The sequence below is a fragment of the Xenopus tropicalis genome, chromosome 9 (assembly GCF_000004195.4).
Source record: "Xenopus tropicalis strain Nigerian chromosome 9, UCB_Xtro_10.0, whole genome shotgun sequence".
NCBI classification, from domain to species: Eukaryota; Metazoa; Chordata; class Amphibia; order Anura; family Pipidae; genus Xenopus; species Xenopus tropicalis.
In genome coordinates, this window is record NC_030685.2 from 44,773,180 (window position 1) to 44,794,524 (window position 21,345).

Below are 21,345 nucleotides of genomic sequence, written 5' to 3' on the forward strand. Positions count from 1 at the left end.
CCCCTTTAATACCCTTGCCTTTAATAGATGTTCCCTTTGAGAGAGTGGGTGTGGATCTTGTTGGCTCTTTGGAATTTTCTGCAAAGTAGTATTTTAGTAGTCGTTGACTGTGCCAACTCGGTACCCAGAGGCATTCCCTAAGAACAGAAGCTGCTGCTGCTAAACATTTTCAGCTGTTTTAAGGGTGGGCTTCCTAAGGAAATGCTTACCGATCAAGGGACTAATTTCATGTCCAAAATCATGAAAAAAGTGCTGGAACTCTTAAAGGTACAGTCCATATCACTGTGGTTCAACTGGACTTTAAAGAACATTTTAAAAAAGTTTGTAGACTGCTAAAATACTGTACAGTATGTCATAGATCTAAGAGACTGGTTAGATCTGCTGGGTTAGTTTGAGTTAAAGTTAGAGAGAACTTTATGGAAGATACAACAAAGTCAGGAACAACACTTCAATAGAAATGCTTGTCTTCGGACATTTCAACCAGGTGATAGTGTTGTTATTTGCTCTCTTCCTCAGAGAGCAAGGTCTTACCTAAATGGCAGTGTCCGTTTGAAGTAGTGCACAGGACAGGGGAAGCAAATTACGAGATTGCACGCCCAGATTCCAGAAGAGGTAAACAGATCTTTCATGTTATTCTTAAAGCCTATAAAAACTAAGGGCACCATGTTTATACATCTTGTTCCCGATTTGGGCCACATCTTCCCCTCAGTAAAGGTGTGAAAAGGTACCCTTGGTTAGCTGGTCACAGTAACACAGAAAAATTATCTGCTGGCTCTAATTTCACAGTTTAAAGATGTGTTCTTAGGACTCCCTGGTTAGACACATCTTATATCACAAGTTAGATCTTACACTTATCGCCTCTATCACAGTAAAAAAAGGACTTATGTGGAAGGAGCTGGCAGAAATGCTTCAATTGGGGGTAATTGACTGTTACTGGTGTAGCCTAGTCCAGATGGCCTAAGCCAGATAAGATTTTGTGTAGATCTGCACAAGGTCAGTGCAGGATCTTAAGTTTGATGCCTACCCAAATGCTCCCTGTAGATCAGTTATTAGACTTCGTGGGCAAGGCAGCTTATATATCTACCTTAGATTTAACAAAGGATTATTGGTAGAGTCCCCTTGAGAAAAAGTTCAAACCCAAAACTGCCTTTGTAACTCCCTATGGTTTATACTAATTTACCATGATGCTATTTCTACATGGAGCCCCTGCTTCTTTCCAAAAGCTTATGGATAAAGTGTTGCGTCCTCATGCTGCTGCCTATCCTAGATGATGTGGTAGTTTGCAGTAAAACTTGCCAAGATCATCTGGAACACTTACGGGCTGTCTTCGCACTTCTTAATAGAAGCCGATCTGATGGCAAATCAAATACTTGGCATATGTAATAGGTATGAAAGTCTCTTTTAAATTAAGATTTACTTTGAATCTAAATGATATCCCACTTCTCCTTGTTAAGGAGCATGTACTCTTTAAAGATGACTTTGCTATCTGGGCTGTTATATTTATTTAGAGCTCTCTCTGTGGCTTGTCCTAAAAAGATATAAAAAAAATTGCAAAGCAAAATGCCATACAGCATAAAAAAGGTAAAAAATAGATAAGTGCTCATGCTGCCAACCTAGATCCCCTGGGGGCTTAACTTTGCCTAACCTAGATTATTATAGGAAAGCTGCTACCCAAGAACAATTGATCAAATGGCATGCTTTGGGACAATGTCATAGGTGGGTAGAAGTGGAGAATCATCTGACTGCTCTTCACAGATTTAATATGGTTGGACCCAAAACACAGACCTAAACAGAGTGTACAACTATATCATAATTAAGTACTCTATCGCAATTAGGGACAAAATAAAGAATATACTACACCCACAGACACAGACTTTTCCATTTACCCCACAATTTGATAACCTGACCTTTCCACCAGGCCTACACACCACATCATTTTTTTTGGTGGACTGCACATGATTTCCTCAACATCAAGGTCTATACCGAGACTTAAACCATTAACTCAATCAACACATGGATGAAAGACAACGTTAACAAAGTAAATCATGTGTTCATTTATGACAGCTAGATATAATAGCAAAAAAATGGAAAAGTATGCCCCCAACACTTCAGGAGGTAAAAAACATTGTGGTGCAAGGTAGAAATAGAGATGTGTTATTAGAAAACAAACAAACAAACAAAAAAAAAAACTATGAGTATGCAATAAGCCCTGTCTGTATAATCAAATGTCCCAAACCTTTTTAATTTTTTTTTTCTAATAACTTCTTGAGGTATAAGGATGCATGATATCTAACCCTCTCCCCCCACCTCTACTTCCTTGCTCTTTCCTACCCTCTTTTTCTGTACCCCTATCTACGGTATATGTAAAGTTAAAGAAATGACACAGTGTACATATAGAACAGTATATACAACACACTGTTTGGTATGAGTGTTAAATAAAATTTTTTTAAAAAAGAACTGAATTTTCAAACTTTTTTTCTTATTTGAAAAAATGTGAAATCTCCAATGTTTAATAAAAAACTCAAAGTTTTAGAACTCAGTTGTGAAAAAACAACTTGAATGCATAGAAATCACATTTTACTTATTTCCAAATTTTGAATTAATCAAGTAAACTCAAAGTAAACATTTGCCTGAATTTTGCTACTTCAAACTTCATACAATTGACTTCTATGTAAACTTGACAGCTTTTTAGATGCTGAATTTTTATATTCAAGTTTTTGCACATAAAGTGGTTGTTCACCTTTATATTAACCTTTACTATGATGTAGAGCATGCTATTCTGATACAACTTGCAATTGGTCTTCATTTTTTAATATAAAAAGTGTTTGAATGATTTAGCATTTTGTTCGGCAACTCTCCAATTTGGAAGTCCAGAAGCTACCTGGTTTCTAAAACAGGAGAGGGCCTAAATTTAAAGATAAGTAATTAAAAGTAATAACAACAATAACATTTTAGCCTCACAGGGCTAAAGTTTTTTGCTTGCTGTGGAGCTGAAGAAAGTCAAAATAGGAAAGCAAATAAATAAATCAAATTAAAATTTAAGACCAATTGAAAAGTTGCTAAGACTACAAAGAATACAAACATTTCTGACTTTGTTAACGCTTTGGTTCCACTGTCCTCAAGACTATCTTTTCAACAGGTTTGATCTCTCGATTACCATTGAGTCGTATGGAAGTCTTCCAAAGCCAGAAAGGTTTTTTGTGGCATAACAAAATTTTGGCACAAAAATATTGTGACTTTCGGAACGCAGTTGCGTTTTTTTCATATGAACGATAAAAGCATTTTCGAGACATATTAGAACTTCAGAAATTATTGTGGTTAATCCAAATTCAATCTATGATTCAATCTATGATCTGTAGATAAAAGGACTGAAGTGCCACAGATTGTAGATTCTACAGTATGCAGTACTAATAAATGTTTTATTGTCATTGTGGATAGCGTATTCACTAACCGCACTGCGCAATACTTTTTTAATGTTATTCTGGTGCTTTTATTACATCTTCTGTGATTTTGTGGTAAATTTGTATTCATTTTATTGCATTTTTAGTTATTCATAGGTGTTGTTCCCTTGATTTTGTCTATAAAACTAATTTGCCCAAGCCAAAATACTCAAACTTACTGCAAATTACACTAGGCAAAAAAAAACATTGATTTTAGTTTTTTTTAAATTTATTTTAGCGATTTTATTGCAATTTTCATTGTTTTTTGATACTTGTCTTTGCCCATATTTGGAATCTTTTATGTTACAAAATGTGGGGTACATAATGGGGTAAAATGCAAGCTTTGTGACGATTTTCAGAAATTTCATAAAAACCATTAAGTTTAGCATAGCTTTGTAGTTTTGTTCTTTGCAGTATAAAGATGTATCTGCCCATTTTTGTTTTGTCAGAATGTGTACTTTCGGAAAATATATGGTTTTCTAGGGTCTCCGTACGGTCTTATGGCACATAATACACATTATGTGCTTATATTGCAGCGTTCAGAGCGTCAGATATTAAAATTCATATGCACTATTTTCATTTGGGTGCCTCTGTACACCACATAGTTTGGTAAATCTATGCATATTGGGCATCAAACTGTTCAGTAGGCCTGTGGCGTCCATATTTAGAATGTTTTATGTTGGTACATTACAAAATGTAGAATATACAATAGGGTAAAATGTAAGCTTTGAGACAATTTTCAGAAATTACATAAAAAATTTTCTTAGCTTTGTTGTTTGGTGCTTTGCCATACAAAGACATATTTACCCATTTTACATTTGGCAGAGTATGTATTTTCTGAAAATATCAGGTTTTCTGGAGTCAACTTATTTCCCACTTTTACCACATTTATTTCTACAACCAAAAAATATACCACCTGATTTATATGCCATAAAATATGTATGCACAAGCTTCTTTTTGGGGGTATTTAAATGCGAGATACTTTGGTGATCCTATGCACAATGGGCATCCAACTGTTCAGTGGACCCTTGGCTTTCAAAGTCAGGATTTCTTTCTTGTAATGCTATGTGGGAGATGCAGTGCTTGAAAATGGAAGGTTTGATGAGATTTCAGGTATTTCATAAAAAATGCCATATTTGGAAAAGCATTGCGACTCCGTACTTTGGAGTAGAAAGACTTGGGTGTACATTTCGAATTCAACAGAATGTGTACTTTCCAAAAATATATGGTTTTTAAGGGTCAATTTATTTTTTTACCCCAGTAAATGTGTTGTATTTTCAGTAGCTAAAGAGATCTCTTGGACAATTTGTATGCACTAACTTCTTTTTAAGGTCTCTAAATGCCAGATACCTTGGTGATCCTATGCACAATGGGCATCAAACTGTTCAGTGGGCCATTGTTTTCATATTTAGGATGTTTTCTCTTGGTGCCTAATGTTATGTGGAAGTTAAGGTGTTTGAAAATGGAAGGTTTGATTAAATTTTTAGGTATTTCACCAAAACCGCCAATTTTGGGAAAGCACTGTGAATGTAGTTTGGAGTAGAAAGACATGGGTACCCATTTTTGATTTGCCCTAATGTGTACTTTCCAAAAATATATGGTTTTTAGGGGGCACCTTATATTTTTGTGTTTTTACCCCACAAAATTGCAGTAAATGTGTTGTATTTTCAGTAGCTGAAGTAATCTCTGGGGCAATTTGTATGCACTTATTTTTGGGGTCTCTATACTTTGGTAATCCTATGCATAATGAACATCAAACTGTTTAGAATTTTCATATTTTTTTATGGAAACTGCCAAATTTAGGAAAGCATTGCTGTTTAGTACTTAAGAGTTGAAAGACATGTTTACTCATTTCGGATTCAGCAGGATGTGTTTTTCAAAAATATATGGTTTCCTGGGGTAAACCTAATGCTCTAGGATTTTTGAAATCCAAAGTATGCTGTATTCTGCTGTAATGCTTTTAAAATTTGGTAATTTACTGGTGGGAGTTTTTGATCTATAGAAGTCAGAAATCTCCATAAAACTATACATATAAGGTATTGGCATGTTCTGGAGACATGAGGCTTTCTGAATTTGAATTTTTGTCCATAAAATAAAATATGATATAAATCGCTATATCTTGAAAATATACATTTTTCTTTTCATCTTTGTATTTAGAGCTTTAAATCTTGTTCCAGAAGTGGAAATATAAAAATCAGATTTGGAAAGCTCAGGTTCTCCTGAAAAAAACGATATATAGTTTTCCTACCTAAACTTAACCCCATCCCCAGTTAATGCCCCTAAAATGAGAGAGCACAGAATGTTTACAAAAGTGCTTGGTGGCATTTATTAGGACCCCCCTCCCACATTTATTTTAATCATTTTCTTCTTTCCCCCCAAGGCTGTCGATTCTGTTCTTTTAAAAAATGCACTGGCTTTGTCTTGTTTTCTCCAATGTAGATTGAATTGATCTTGTATACGTTTAAAGAGAGGTCACAGTTTTGAGTACAAAAAAATCTGCACCTTTGCACTTTTTCAAATGATGCATTAAGTGTCCCAAATGATGTGGTATTTGCATATGTATGTATGTTTTGTATTTTTTTGATGTGTAGCAGCACAATATTATGGAAACAGTAAATCTAAACTTATTGCATATAGGATTCCTAAAATGGATTGAATAAAATTAGTGGCACCTTTTAAAAGTTTTAATAGAACTGTTCAGTATAAAAATTAAGCTGGGTAAATTGATAGGCTATGCAAAAAGTGTTTTCAATGCAGTTAGTTAGCCAAACATGTAATCTATAAAGTTTCTAAACTGTTAAGTCAGAAACCAATCCATGACTTAGGGGGGGCATATGGGATGCAACTGTTCAGTTAGTTTGCTTTAAAATCTGACCTGCGAACTGTCAGGGAAATTCAGTTACCAGAGACCACTTTATGTGGAAGACAAAGTTTATTTCACACTAGCTTTATGGATTCTGCAATCTCAAAAGTCAGAAATCAGAACAAAAAGGTTATTACAGGTTATTTTTAGACTTTTCTCATGGGAACATACAACATGAGAACTTATGATAACTTATTGAGATATTGAGAAAAACAAAGAACTGCACGTACAGCCAAATATGTAGCTCTGCCCTCAAGGACAGGGTAGTAGTAACCAAGGCTAGCTTGGAAACAGAATCCATTCAATTCGGGGGGGGGGAGGGGGCAGCAGCATGGGGGAATATTCATAGACACAGGGGCTGAGTCATCAAAGTACGAGTTAGAATCCCGAAATGGGTAAAATTCGGAATAGATATGATAATTGCTGATGATCGGAAATGTCCCAAAAATGCTTATGAAAAGATCGTATTAGTCACAATAATATCGTATTGGTGATCCGAAAGTCACGAAATTTAATTAAATTAATTATGTAGCTATGCAAATTTGTTAAACAAATAAAGAAAACTGCCATGCAATCAGCTTAAAACACTCTAAAATCTACTATATTGGAAATCTTATACAAATGGGCTCTCTTTTGAATACCACCATTTTACTTTCCCTGTATGGCCACTTTTGCCAACCTTGCCAGTACATCACATAAAAAGATCTGTTCCTCTAATCTAAAGGGGTGGCTTCTGGTGCGCTGGTCGTTTTTATAAAAAGAACATCCTCTATATGCCTATAATCCCCGTGAAGAAAGTGCTGAAGAAAGTTATGAAGACAAATGCAGAATTCAATAATATTATTAAAATCACAGATCTGGGCACCCTGGTATAGTACTTGGATTTTAATGACTATAAAGTGGATATCTAAATCCTAAGAGAGGCCCATTCAGAGATTTAAAAGTTATATAAAACTTATTTGATGGTATGGTGCATGGGGCATTATTAATGGTCTTTTACTTTTCTTATTTAATGACCTAGAGCAGGGATCCCCAACCTTTTATACCCGTGAGCCACATTCAAATGGAAAAAGTGTGCATGAAAAAGGTTCCTGGGGGTGCCAAGAAGAGCTATAAATTGGCTACTTAATAGCCCCTATGTGGACTGGCAGCCTAGAAAAGGCTCTGTTTGGCATTATACTTGGTTTTTATGCAGCCAAAACTTTCCCTTCTTACCAGGAATTCAAAAATGGACACCTGATTTGAGGCCATGGAGAGCAACACCCAAGGGGTTGGGGAGCAACATGTTGCTCACGAGCCACTGGTTGGGGATCACTGACCTACAGCTATCCTTGATTTGACAGGATGGCTGTAGATTTATTTCACGCAAAGCTCCCACATTGGAGATTTCTCTTCAGTGCTCTTAAGGTCCGAACCAATTAATACCACTTAAACGCTCCACTGACTTTAGGAGTACTGCAACAGGTAAATCATTTGAGATACGATGTATGCTAACTGTAATACCTCTATAAAAATATATTGCATAAACAAGCTCATATGTTAAACTCTGATTCATCAAAATAAACCATTTTCATAAAAATGTGTTTTTTTTAGTTGTATGTGCTATTAGGTACTCCTAAATACAAAATTGCCATTTTAAGAATTAAAACATTTTCATTTATTTTTTACCCTTTTTACGCTCTTTGGGCGTGGCCAAAAACATTTTGCTGTGCTATGTGCAGCATTTCTTTTTTACCCTCTTTCCATATTTCGAATGTTGGGAGCTATGCCATTTTAAGAATTAAGGGCCACTTCCTGGGATCATAGAATTCACAGTGCACACAAACAAGCCAAGGCACACATACATGCTAGGCCACATCAGCCAATTAATGGACAGAGTTCTGCCTTTTGCTTCCACACTTCTTGTTTCAGTTAAAGCTGCATTATTTTTGGTTGTGTGATCTATGAGGGAGCACACCGTCCACTAAATGGTGGATCAAGGGAAAGGATGTATTTATATATATTCCAGTTTGGTGAGATTCTTTAATAGGTCGCTTAACCCTTTCCCTGCCAACAACGTAGCTTCTACGTGCTGGCATAAAAAGATGTTAAGCGCCAAGCTTCTTTATCTTGCGCTCGTTCTCTGCACTCGCCACTTAATCTGAGTGCAGAGAACGAGTGCAAGGTAAAGAACTCCCTAGAGAACGAGCAGAGGGGGGTAAATAGTGGTCCCTGGAGCGCGATCACCCAGGGGCCCCATGCAAAAAGCCAGACACGTAGATTCTACATGTCAGGCTTTTGCTGATCTCCCCCTCCCTTCCTGAGCTCACTTCCTGCACCACCGACACACTGGACCCGACTGCTGCTGCTGTGCCTGTGATCTTCTGTGTCTCTCCTGCAGATCTCCAGCTTCTTGACCCCAGGTTAGTACCAGATACACACACAATCACACACTTATTACAATAATACACACTTACATTTTGGGGGGGGGGGGTTGGAGAGTTTCACACATTCGCAGCACTTTAAGCACTTTTTTTAAAGTTAAATGCAATTTTTTGCATTTTCAGTTATGCATAGTTGTTTGTAGAACTATAAAACTGTAAAACTAATTTGCCCTAGCCAAAATACTCAAACTGTGATTCTGTAGCAATTTTACTGCATTTCACATTGTTCTTTGTTACTTGTCTTTGCACAAGGACATTTTATCTGCTGTATTTCAATTTGGCTTCCTCTGTACACCACATAGTTTGGTAAATCTATGCATATAGGGCATCAAACTGTTCAGCAGACCCATGGCAATTATATTTAGAGTGTTTTATGTTGGTATGTTACAAATTGTGGGGGTACATGATGAGGTAAAATGCAAGCTTTTTGACGATTCTCAGAAATGTCATAAAAACCGTTTTGTTTAGCATACGTTTGTAGTTTGGTAGTTTGCGGTAGAAAGATGTATTTACCCATTTTTGTTCTGTCAGAATGTGTACTTTTGGAAAATGTATGGTTTACTAGGGTCTCCATACTGTTAGGGGGTCTTATGGCACATAATACACATAGCGGGTGCAAAAATTGCACAAGCCTGAGTGTGATATGTGAAAATTCATATGCACTTTTTTTTATTTGGGTTCCCCTGTACACCACATAGTTTGTTAAATCAATGCATATAGGGCATCAAACTGTTCAGTGGACCTCTGGTGTTTCTATTTGGGGTGATCTGCCTTTGTATGCAAGAAATTGTGTGAGATAAATGCGACAGATTGCAACATTTTTAGGCGACTTTCTGAAATGTCATAGAAACCGCTAAATTTAGGAAAGCTTTGCAGAATGGTACTTTGGTGTAGAAAGGACTCTTCGCCCATGTTGGATTTGTCAGAATGTGTACTTTCCAAAAATATATGGTTTTCAGGGGTCACCCTACATTTCTGCAGTTTCTATCCCACTTAAATCTGCCATGTGGTTATGAATTAGGTAAAGTTAATTAGTGTGCACAAGGTATATTTTGGGGTCTCTAAGTGCCATGTGCTTTGATAAACCTATGTACAGTGGGCATCAAACTGTTCAGTAGACCTCTGGGGTTCATATTTAGGGTGTTTTATCATGGTACCTAATGACCTATAGAAAATAAGATGCTGCATATTGGAAGTTTTGAGGTGATTTTTGGAAATGTCATAAAAATCTGCAAACTTAGGAAACCTTTGCGGCTTGGTACTTTGGAGTAGAAAGACATGGGTACCCATTTTAGATTTCGGGAAATGTGTACTTTCCAAAAATATATGACTTTCTGGGGTGAGTGTACTTTTTACTAGCTTTATCCTACGTAAAATGATGTATATGTGTTGATTTTGCAGAAGCTGAAAAATATTGCCACATACTTAGGTAAACCTATATATATTGGGCATCAAACTATTCAGTGGACCCCTGGTGTTCAAATTCAGGGTGTTTTACCTTTGTACCTAATGCTATGTGGGAGATAAGATTCTGCAAACTGGAAGCTTTGAGGGGATTTTTGGAAATGTCATCAAAATTGCTAACTTTAGAAAAGTTGTGCGGCTTGGTACTTTGGAGTAGAAAGACATGGGTACCCATTTTAGATTCAGGGTAATGTGTACTTTGCAAAAATATATGACTTTCTGGGGTGAGCGTACTTTTTACTAGCTTTATCCCACATATAATGATGTAAATGTGTTGATTTTGCAGGGGCTGAAAAAACAGAAATGATAGATCATATGGGGGTATGTTCACATTGGGGCCCCTACATGCCACATTCTTAAGTAAACCTATACATATTGGGCATCAAACTGTTCAGTGGACCCCTGGCGTTCATATTTAGGATGTTTTATTTGGTTACTTTATGACCTGTAGGAGATAAGATACTATAGACTGGAAGCTTTGAAGCGATTTTTAAAAAAAAATCAAAAAGTTTGATAAAAACAATCATATGGGAGAATATTATTATCTTTTTCTCAATAATTAACAAAAATGTAATGTTGACATTAGATAAATCCAACCCATAAAAGTATATCAGTTAAACCAGTATTGTTTATTGGTGTTGATGATTAAGTTCCATTTCTTTAATTTAAACTACTAATAACCAGATAAATTTTGTTTTGTTACATCATGTGTTCAACACAGAATAACTAAACTCATTTAACTTATTTATCCCATTTAACGCAGATAACTGCATCCAATTTAGGAGTTTTCTTTGAGGCATTATGTGAACAGTGGTGGTATTGAGTGCTCTTGGAAAGATTAAGATTTCCAAAGTCGCCCGAAGTTGCCTCTCAAGGAAACTTTGGACAACTTGGGGAAAACAAAGCGACACATATGCCATCCCACTGGAGTTTTACATTCTTGCTGGTGGTAACTTTAGATAAAACAGTTTCTTTAGTATATCTTGAGCCATGATGCTAAGGGCTAAGACACACTGAGTTACTTGTCATGATTATTGCTGATAATTGTCTCATTGTGTGTTTTAGCAGAGGCAATTCACAGTATTTGTCTATGGCAGGGTATTTTCTGGCTTTTCTGGCTCTTTTGGTAGTTGTGGCTAATAGCTGACTACAAGTAGCTCCGTGTGTCTTAGCCCTACACGGAGATTATTCGCCCATGATAAATCTTTGCCACTGTGGGCGAGTAATCTCCCTGAACAGCCTTTTCACTGACAATAAAGGGAAATGCTGGTGGAATGGCCTACTGCTTTGTTTTTCCAAAGTCATGAAAAGTTTCCTCTGCAGGCAACATTCACAAAACTGAAGCAATGGTTAGGCCTTTTCAATGGCGATTCCCTTTTGCCAGTGCGTATATTACTGCCCATGGTAGCAGAGATTTATCGCAGGCAACTGATCTCCTTGTGGGACATTAAATACATGAATCCAAGTGGCTTCACCTGTTTATAAATACACATGTGTGTTAATTATGTTTTTTAAATGTGTTTGGGTAATATAATTTGAAGAATATAAAGCTTCATTATGAAATATTTTATTTCTAGAGACACCTAGGTTGATAACTGTGAAAGACTCAAAATGGACTTACACTGTTAATAAGGTAAGATTTTATTTGTTTGTTTTTTTTCTTCAATTACAAAAGCAAGTGCTTAAAGGAGAATGCAAGTCAAAATTTAAAAAGCATACTGCCCAATAGTCCTCCTATTGTTTAGTAAAAACGCCACACTTTTGGCTCACCTAATCAAATATTTACTCAGTCACACTTACTTCACATTTTCTAGAACAGGCAGCCATCTCTAAAAAGGTATTCTCCCTTCCTTTCCCTCCTTGCTTCATACTGCACATGTTTCATTCCCTCCCCCCCCCCTCCCCTCTGGCAGATCCACTTCTGATTGGCTGGTGGGCATGTGTAGCTCAGAGCAGGAGACAGGATCAAGTTACACACATGCTCAGAGAATAGGAAGGCTGTCGCTGGCAGCCTACAGGAAGGACAGAGAGATTTCAGTGATGTCACTGTAGTCTTCACACTGCTGTAGGCTGCCAGCACCATATCTCACAGAAGCAAGCAGGGATCTGAGAATTTAGATATGCAGTAAGTACTTAAATGGAATGCCTTTAGACTTACTTTAATTTATATTAACCTTTCATTGTCCTTTAAATGTAAACTATACCCCCCAAACTATGTAGCCCTCTATAAGAATATATTGCATTAACCCTGCTTCATCTAAATAAACCATTTTCATAAAAATATACTTTTTTAGTAGTATGTGCTATTGGGTACTCCTAAATAGACAATTGCCATTTCATACCTCCCAACTGTCCTTATTTTCGTGGAACAGTCCCTCTTTAACAGCTCAGCCCGCAGTCCCGGATACTTACTGATTTCTTAAACTTAATTAAAAAAGTAGCTTTTGGCAGGGAGCCCAGAAATCTTAACAAGCTACACCTTCACTTAGATACAATTGTAACTAATAAGCTAAACAGATCTCTTGGATGAACTGAGACTTGCAGCTTAAAGGGCAATTTTTTTTTTTTTTTAGCAAAACTGTAATAACACATAAAATGACCCCATCTTGAAATAACCCCAATCTTGAAATAACCTGCCAAATTTAGTAAAAGGGCAATATTTACTGATATATATATATATATATATATATTCCAGTTTGGTGAGATTCTTTAACAGGTCACTTAACATAATATGAACTATTTGTTGGTTAAGTATTCGTTCTGTAAGTATAGTCTTTATTTAATATTTATCTTGCAGGAGTTGGTTTCTTTTCAGTGGGTGCTGTCCTCTCCTTTAGAAACATTCAGGTTAGGCATAATGGCATTGGCATTGGTATAGATTTATCTGTCAAATTGCTTTAGTAAACTCCTTTGATAGAAACAAACAGATGAAATATATATTTTTTAAAAATCTTTTCAGTTATTTTAGCAGTATAAGAATTAATGCTTAGATAATTATGTTAAGTAGCTTTGCTCTGTTTGTTGTGAAAAGGCCAATATAATTCAAACTGATCATTAAGGTGCACATGTTTTTATTTGACAGTGTTTTTAAAACTTGAAACATTTTAAAATGATTATTAAAGACATTTTAATACATTTAAGTTGCCACATTAAAAAGTGCACTTTAACAAAGTTGTGAAAACATTGATTTTTTTGACTTCTTATAATATTTTAATATACATATAACATGATGAGTTGGTAGTGTCACTATTTTGAACAGTACCCTTTCTCTAATTTTTGTTTACCTTCTAAGTCTTCCTGAATTTTTGCACTTTACCCCTGATATATTGATTTTTTCAGGACAACCTAAGCTTTCAAAATGTGCTAGAATTTATATGTAATTCCACTTTTTTACAAGACATAAGGGTTGATTCACTAAAGTGCGATAACGCTTATCGCATGCTTTTTTGCGTTAAAATTGACGCAAAAAAACGGGCGATTCGCTAAAGTATTGTCGCATGTGGTAAGTCGCGTATCATGTGCGTTAAATAGCGCGCAACCGTAATGCGTTAATTTTAACGCATTGCCTTAATTTGCGAATAGAAATAGTATTAACGCATGATTCACAAATACATATGAAGCGTTAAACACGCTAAATTCGCATTAGTCTATGCGAAAATTAACACCTACTTGGGGCAGGCGGTAATTATAGAAAAGTACAGTTCATGAGCTTTTGGCAACACAATATGGACTTTGCAGTGTGATTTATTCACGTATGTGTTGGCCCTAGAGTGATGTAGCCTCCAGTTTGCAGGGAAATGGTCATTTTCAGAACAGTAGTTTTCCAAAAGTAATGGCGTGTATGGCTAATATGGCAACAATTTTGTGCGCGCTGCGTTAATTAGCGCGCGTTGCATCAATTACCACACGAAAATGGTCTTCGCGAGTTAAATAACGCAAACAGCATTGCGTCTTAATTTTGACGCGTGTCCTTTTAGTGAATCGCGCGTTAAGTTGTAAAAAATAAGACGCAATAACATTTTTAACGCATGCTATAAATAGCGCTTGTTTTAACGCACTTTAGTGAATCAACCCTATAGACTTCTAAATGTATAAAAAAAAATATTTTACATAATATAAACCTATATATCAGAAACATAAATTATTGTATGCACATAAATACAACTGATTTGGAAAGGCCCATGTCTTCTAAATGCGCCAATACCAAATATATATAGTTTTATGGAGACTTCTCACTTGTATAGGTTGAAAACTCCCAGCAGTACACTACCAAATTTCCAAAGCACTGCTCCAGAAAACGGCATAATTTAGATTTGAAGACCAAAAATTTCACTAACAGAAGGTTTACCCTAAAAACCTACACATTTTTGGAAAGAACAGATTCTGACAAATCCAGAATGGTAAAACTGTCTGTATACTCCAAAGTACCAAGTTGCAATGCTTTCCTAAATAGTTTTTTTTTTTTTATAAAAATTTGTAATTTTTTTTTTAAAAATTACTCCAAATCTTCCATTCTATAGCATCCAATCCACTTCGCGGTTTGATTCCCAATGTGCATAGGTTTACCTAAGTATGTGGATTTTAGGGTGCTCACGATGAAGGTACACCATATGATCTATCATTTTTGGCGTTTTAGCTACTGCAAAATAAACATATTTACATCATTTTATGTGGAATAAAACTACAATTTTGATGACATTTCCAAAAATCACTTCAAAGCATGCACTTTGCAGCATTGTGTCTCCCGTATATTGTTAGGTACCAAGATAAAATACCCTAAATATGAAAGCCAGGGGTCCATTGAATAGGTTAAGACCCAATGTACATAGGTTCACCTAAGTATGTGGCTTTTATGGGGTCCAAGGTGAAGATATAGCCCATATGATCTTTCATTTCTGTCATTTCAACAATTGCAAAATCAACACATTTACATAATTTTATGTAAAATAAAGCTACAAATAAGTGCACTCACCCCAGAAAAAAATATACAGTACTGTATTTTCTGAAAGTGCACATTCACCCAAGTCTAAAATGGGTACACATGTCTTTGTACTCCAAAGTACCAAGCCACAAAGCTTTCCTAAAGTTGTCAATTTTGTTGACATTTCTGGAAATCACCTCAAAACTTCCACTTTGCAGCATCTTATCTCTCACATACCATAAGGTATCAAGACCAAGCCAGGGGTCCACTTAACAGTTTGATGCCCAATGTGCATATATTTATCAAATACCTGGCATTTAGACACCCCAAAATATACCTTGTGCATACTGATTTAATGGCTTACATTTACCTAATTCATAAACACATGGCCAGTTTTATGTGTGGTAAAAGCTGCAAAAGAGTAAGGTGACCCCTGCAAACCTGTGTAAAGTACACATGGAGACAAATCCAAAATTTGTAAATATTTCTTTATACCCCAAACTACCAAACCTTAAAGCTTTCCTAAAGTTAGCAGTTTTGATGGCATTTTCTGGAAATCCCCTAAAAATTTTCCTTATTTATCTTGCACAGTTTCTTACATACATAGGCACACCTCACCTCAAATATGAACGACAGAGGTCTAATGAACAGTTTGATGTCCAATATGCATAAATATACCAAAGTATGTGGTATATACAGACCCCAGATGAAAACAGTGCATATGGATTCTTCCAGAGGTGGGCCAAGTGCCCTAGGCTTGATGGCCGGCCAACTTGTCCCACCACTTCCCCCCTCCCCCTGTGCGTGCACGAACATGCTCACACTCGGGGATGCCCTGGAGGGGGGAGCACGGCGCCCAGATGCCGCACAGGGAGGGAGCGCCGGGAAATAAAATGTGGGGGTCAGACATCCTGGACTAGGGGTGGCATCAGAGGTACCTGCCTAGTACCCCCTTACAGTTGCGCTCTAGGCAGGTGATTCTTCGGCCTACCCTTAGTTCTGACCCTGGATTCTTCGCTCCTGCCAAATTGGTTTCTGCCCTATGACTGCATTTTATTTGTTGTTAGACCCCTTAACTGCACTGAGAACTCCAGAAAACCATATATTTTTGAAAAGCACACATTCTGACAAATTCAACATTGATGAAGATGATGGCATTTCTGAAAAACCACCTGTTGCAGTTTGCCACATTTATCTTACACTATTTTTTACATAATAAAAAAAAAACACAAATACAAGAGTATTGTAGAAATGATACCTATATTGGCTAACAAAAAAAATACATTGCAAGCTTTCAGAGCTCTAAGGCCCCTTTATCAGGCAAAATACAAATGAACTGGAATGGGGGTCTGGATTCAGTCAGGTCAGATAGTGTGACATGAAACCTGACCCCAAATTAAGGCCCTGTCTTAATGTGTTGAATAACTCCATACATTTGAATTCATAGAGCTTCCTTTCTCATTCAGTTCCAAAGTTCCCTTTTAGAATTAACACCTTCATGTCCTGAAGTCTGTGGTCCTGATTGCAGAAGTGTTGTCTCACTGGTGTATCACACGCTTTGGTCTTGATCTTATGTCTGTGATGGTTCATCCTTGTGCATAGTTTTTGCCCTGTTTCTCCAATGTACATTCCTCCTGTAGGGCACTTAGTACATATGATCAGGTACACCACATTGGAGGAAGCACATGAATAGCAGCCCCGAATGGTGTAGACTTTTTGTGTATTTAGAGTTGCAATTTGATCTTTGCACAGGATGTATTTGCAAGTCTCACATCTTTTGCTCTTGCAGGGAAATGTACCTGCTTTAGTTGTTTGGGGAAGAGCACTTCTAACAATCATTTTCCTCAGACTGGGAGGTTGTCTATAGGACAGGAGAGGTAGTTCAGGGAATATCTCTTTTAGTCTGGTATCTGTATGGAGCATGGGCTGCAGGTCCCTGGCTATTTTTCTCATAATGTTCAGCAGTGGGTTGTAGGTGACTACAATTGGTACCCTGTTGATTTCTATTTTTTGTTTGTAATCCAAGAGTGTGTCTCTGGGTATTTGAGTTGCTCTGTGGATTTGATCATCAATAACCTGTGGATGGTAGCCCTGATTAACAAAAGTTTTCCGTAAGGAATGGAGATGTTTATTTCTTTCATCAGGGTTTGAGCAAATTCGGTTGTATCTAAGAGCCTGGCTAAAAACAGTTTATTTTTTAATATGATGTGGATGGAAACTGTCCCACATAAGATATGCTGGACGGCCTGTTGGTTTTTGGTGTAGGGATGTTTGTATGATTCCATTTTTGATGTATCCAGGATATAGATGTATGAAGCGGAATGGTTAAGGGTAAGATTAATTGTGGGATGAAATTGGTTGAAACTTTGGTGGGATGTCAATAGCTCCTTTTCTGATGCTGTCCATATTATAAGTATGTCATCTATATACTGTCCTGGTTGTGGGGTCCAGTTGCTTTTCTTTTTTGTTTTGATTAAATGATTCTCTGGGTTGTCCTCTGGTTTTAATGCTCTTGTATTTGTGTTTTTTTTATTATTTTTGACACTGTCTAACACGGTACTACATGTTGTATACAAAACACAGAAAGAAATCACCAGCGCTCGGTCTAACCCACGCTGTAGCGCTGACCAGCTGCTAGAAACACTATTGTGCCAGCGCTCGGTCTAACCCACATTCTGGAGTTGACCAGCTTATATGACTGCTTTCTAAATTAAAGCCTGTTGGTCTTAGTGAAGTCATTTGCACATGGATAGAAAATTGGCTACAGGATCAGGTACACATAATGGTGGTTAATGGTACATTCTCCACTTGGAGTAAGGTTCTTTGTGGGGTCCCTCTGGGTTCTGTATTGGGTCCACTTTTATTTAAAGGGACACTGACATGTTCTTATGAATCGCTAGGAAGGTTACTAAAAAGTCACAGTCTATAAATCTAGGTACCAAAAAGCCAAAGTCACCACCACCTTAGCGGTACTTACCTAAGCAACATTCCAACACAGCAAAAAGATCCTCTGCAGTTGTGTCTATCGTGCTGGATTGGGGGCAATGTGATCCTTCCATAGGCTGCCCAGATTACTCTTTCCATTTGTAATTAGCTTATGGATAGATCGCTCCACCCCCAACACAGTGTGACACAAGATATTCATAAGAAAGTGTCAGTTTTCCTTTAACTTGTTCATTAATGGATTAGTGGATGGTATTGTAAGTAATATATCAGTGTTTGCCAATGACAAAACACTATGCAGCCCAATTGTATCGGGGTCGGCCTGGACTGACCCAGACCCCATCTCTGTCGGTGCTCCCCAGCTGAGTTCCCTCCCTATAATGTACGCATGCTTGGGGAGGCAGCACAGCCTGGTCCGCCTCTGAATCCTATCTAGAATATCTCATAGTTGCATCAGAATCTTAACAAACTGGCAGTCTGCAGCTAAGAATCGAATGAGATTATGTTGATAAATGTAAGGTCATGCACCTGAGATATAAAGATATGCTAGTTGCTAATTCCCTGAATAGGACTGCACTTGGCAAATCCATAATGGAGAAGGTCCTTGGAGTCCTTTTAGATAACAAATATGGCTGTGGAAACCAATGCCAGGCAGCAGCTGCAAGGACAAACAAAGTTTTGAACAGGGCATAGAAAAGGGGCATAGATTCTCATGAGGGGGGGTTATTCTTCTACTTTACAGAGTGCTGGTAAAGCCCTATCTAGAATATACTAAGTTTTGGTCTCCAGTGCTCAAACGGGATATTATTAAATGAGAGGGTCAAGAGAAGGGGCAAAAGGTATGAACAGTCTCAGTTATGAAGAAAGTCTGGAGAAGAGGCACTTAAGGGTGTGGTAGTATGATAACTATAATATATATAAATACTGTGTATAAAGGGTATAAGTTGATCCGGGGACTGGTCCAATTGCCATCTTGGAATCAGGAAGGAATCAGGATTTTCCTTCTCCCCTGACTGCTCAGCTAATTTCAGCGAGCATGCTGGTAAGAGCTGAAGACTTTGGTTCTTTCTGACCAGACTGTATCAGAGAGGGCGCTGAAAAAGACATCAGATCTTTGGCTGCTGGCTTGTTTTGGAAGTACAGCTGAAAGAGCCAATTACTTTGTCTTATTTTAGGGAGGATTGCCTTGGTTTAATTGCCTGCAAAATTGTTTGGTTTACCCTGTAACCTTAAACTAGAAAGTGAAGTTTGAGAACAAACTTCATGTTGGCTTGAAAAACACGTGTAGTCACTGGGTGAAATTAAATTGGCTGTTGTTGGCCCCACCCAGTTTTTCTAAACTTGGACCACAGTCATAAAGTAAAAAACACTGTTTGGGGACACTGGTTTTAATAGTGTCAGAATGGTACTAAAATTACATTATAAGTTCAAATGCCAGCATTTTAAATTAAAAAAAAAGAAATTCAATGGATGCCATCTAATTGACTTTTGGTGACATGCCCACTATTACTGTTTTTGAACTGCAGGCCCCCAGTGACCAACTGTGGTAAAGTTTGGACACCCTGACATAAATAGTGTGAAAATTTCAGCATTTTAAATTGAAACAAGTGAAATGTAATGGGTGAAATCTGACTGGCTGTTGGTGGCTCCACCCACTTTTTCTAAACAAACTACAGTTGCCCAGTGACTAGTTTGGGGACCCTGTGATAGCAGCTTAAATTTAAACCAATGAAATTTAGTTGGTGAAATCTGATTGGCTGTTGTTGGCCCCTCCCACTTTAAAAAAAAAATCTTGAATATTAGTGACCCAGTGACAAACTCTACAAGGATTGGGAACCCTGGTGTAAATAACGTGAGAATTATAGCATTATAAATGTAACTAGTGAAATTCAAGGGGTGAAATCTTTTTTGGTGGCTCCACCAACTTTTTCTTACCTTAATCCATTGTGACAACCTGCACAATTTGGGGACCCTGGAATTAAATGTGTGAAAATGGCAGTAGTTTTTATTTCCCCATTGAAATCAATTAGTGAAATTGTGTGACTCATGGTAGCTCCATCCACTTTTTTTAACCTTAAACCGCAGTTACTTGGTGACCAACTCTGCAAAGTTTGGGTACCCTGGTATTAATATATAAAGAATGGCAGCAGTTTAAATGTATACCAATGAAAGTCTATAGGTGAAATCTGATTGGCTGATACTTGCTCCACCCACTTTTCTTGAACTTGAAATGTTGTCACCCAGTGACAAAATGCGGAATGTTTTCGGACCCTGGCAGAAATAATGTTAGAATGGCAGCAGTTTAAATTTCTCAGTTAAAATCAATGTGTGAACTCTGATGAGCTGTTGGTGGCTCAGCCAACATTTTCTCATCTTGAATATTAGTCACCTGGTGACAAGCTGTACAAAGATTGGGAACCCTGGTGTAAATAGCAGCATTTTAAATCTAAACCAGTAAAAGTCTATAGGTGAAATCTGTTTCACTGTTGTTGACTCCACCTACTTTTCAAAACTTGAAACATTGTCATCCAGTGACAAACTGTGCAAAGTTCGGGGATGTGAGAATGGCAACAGGTTAAATTCTCTTATTAAAAATTAATGGGAGAAATCTGATCGTAGCTTCACCCACTTTTGAGATTCCAACAAATGTTATTCAAGTTGGTGAGTATAGCCTCAAAGCTGTAAGAGTGGCAGAAGTTTACATTTTCTCATTAAAGTCAATGGGAGAAATCTGATTGTCTGCTGTTGGCTCCTTCCACTATGAACTCTATGCATATTGTGCATCAAACTGTTTAGTAGGCCCATGGTACTTTTTGTGTGGCAGAGCTCTTTGATGCAGGCAGGCAGGCAAATGGTGAGTGACAGGGATGGAGGGAGGGAAAGGAAGGGGGAGCTCTTTAAAGTAAAACTCACACTGAATAGCGGGGGAGTAGGGGGGAGCCTGACATCTCGCATACTCATTCCCTGCACGTATTTGTTCAGTAAGATTGATAGATCCTAATTTTATTAGACTTTATTTTGATTATTGAAACTTAGAAGCTGCTGCATTTCCCATCCTAGGCTTATACTCGAGTCAATAGGTTTTTCCAGTTTTCTTAGGTAAAATTAGGTACCTCGCTTATATTCGGATCGGCTTATACTCGAGTATAAACGGTCATTTTTTATAGAAACCACAAACTTCAGAAAAGCATTGCTGTTTGGTATTTACCTGTAGGAGTTGAAAGACATGGTTACCTATTTGGATTCGGCAGAATGTGTACTTTTCAAAAATAAATGGTCTCCTGGGTAAAA

At 37.3% G+C, this 21,345-nt stretch overlaps 1 protein-coding gene across 4 annotated transcripts in view; it reads left to right on the forward strand.

Moving 5' to 3' along the window:
- pgap1 (post-GPI attachment to proteins 1) overlaps positions 1-21,345 on the forward strand; it is a 308,887-nt gene that overhangs the window by 133,887 nt on the left and 153,655 nt on the right. For all 4 annotated transcript variants that reach the window (XM_031892786.1, XM_031892788.1, XM_031892785.1 and 1 more), the window contains exon 9: positions 11,768-11,823. In XM_031892786.1, the coding sequence (XP_031748646.1) occupies positions 11,768-11,823 (56 nt within the window). The remainder of the gene's footprint in view (positions 1-11,767; positions 11,824-21,345) is intronic.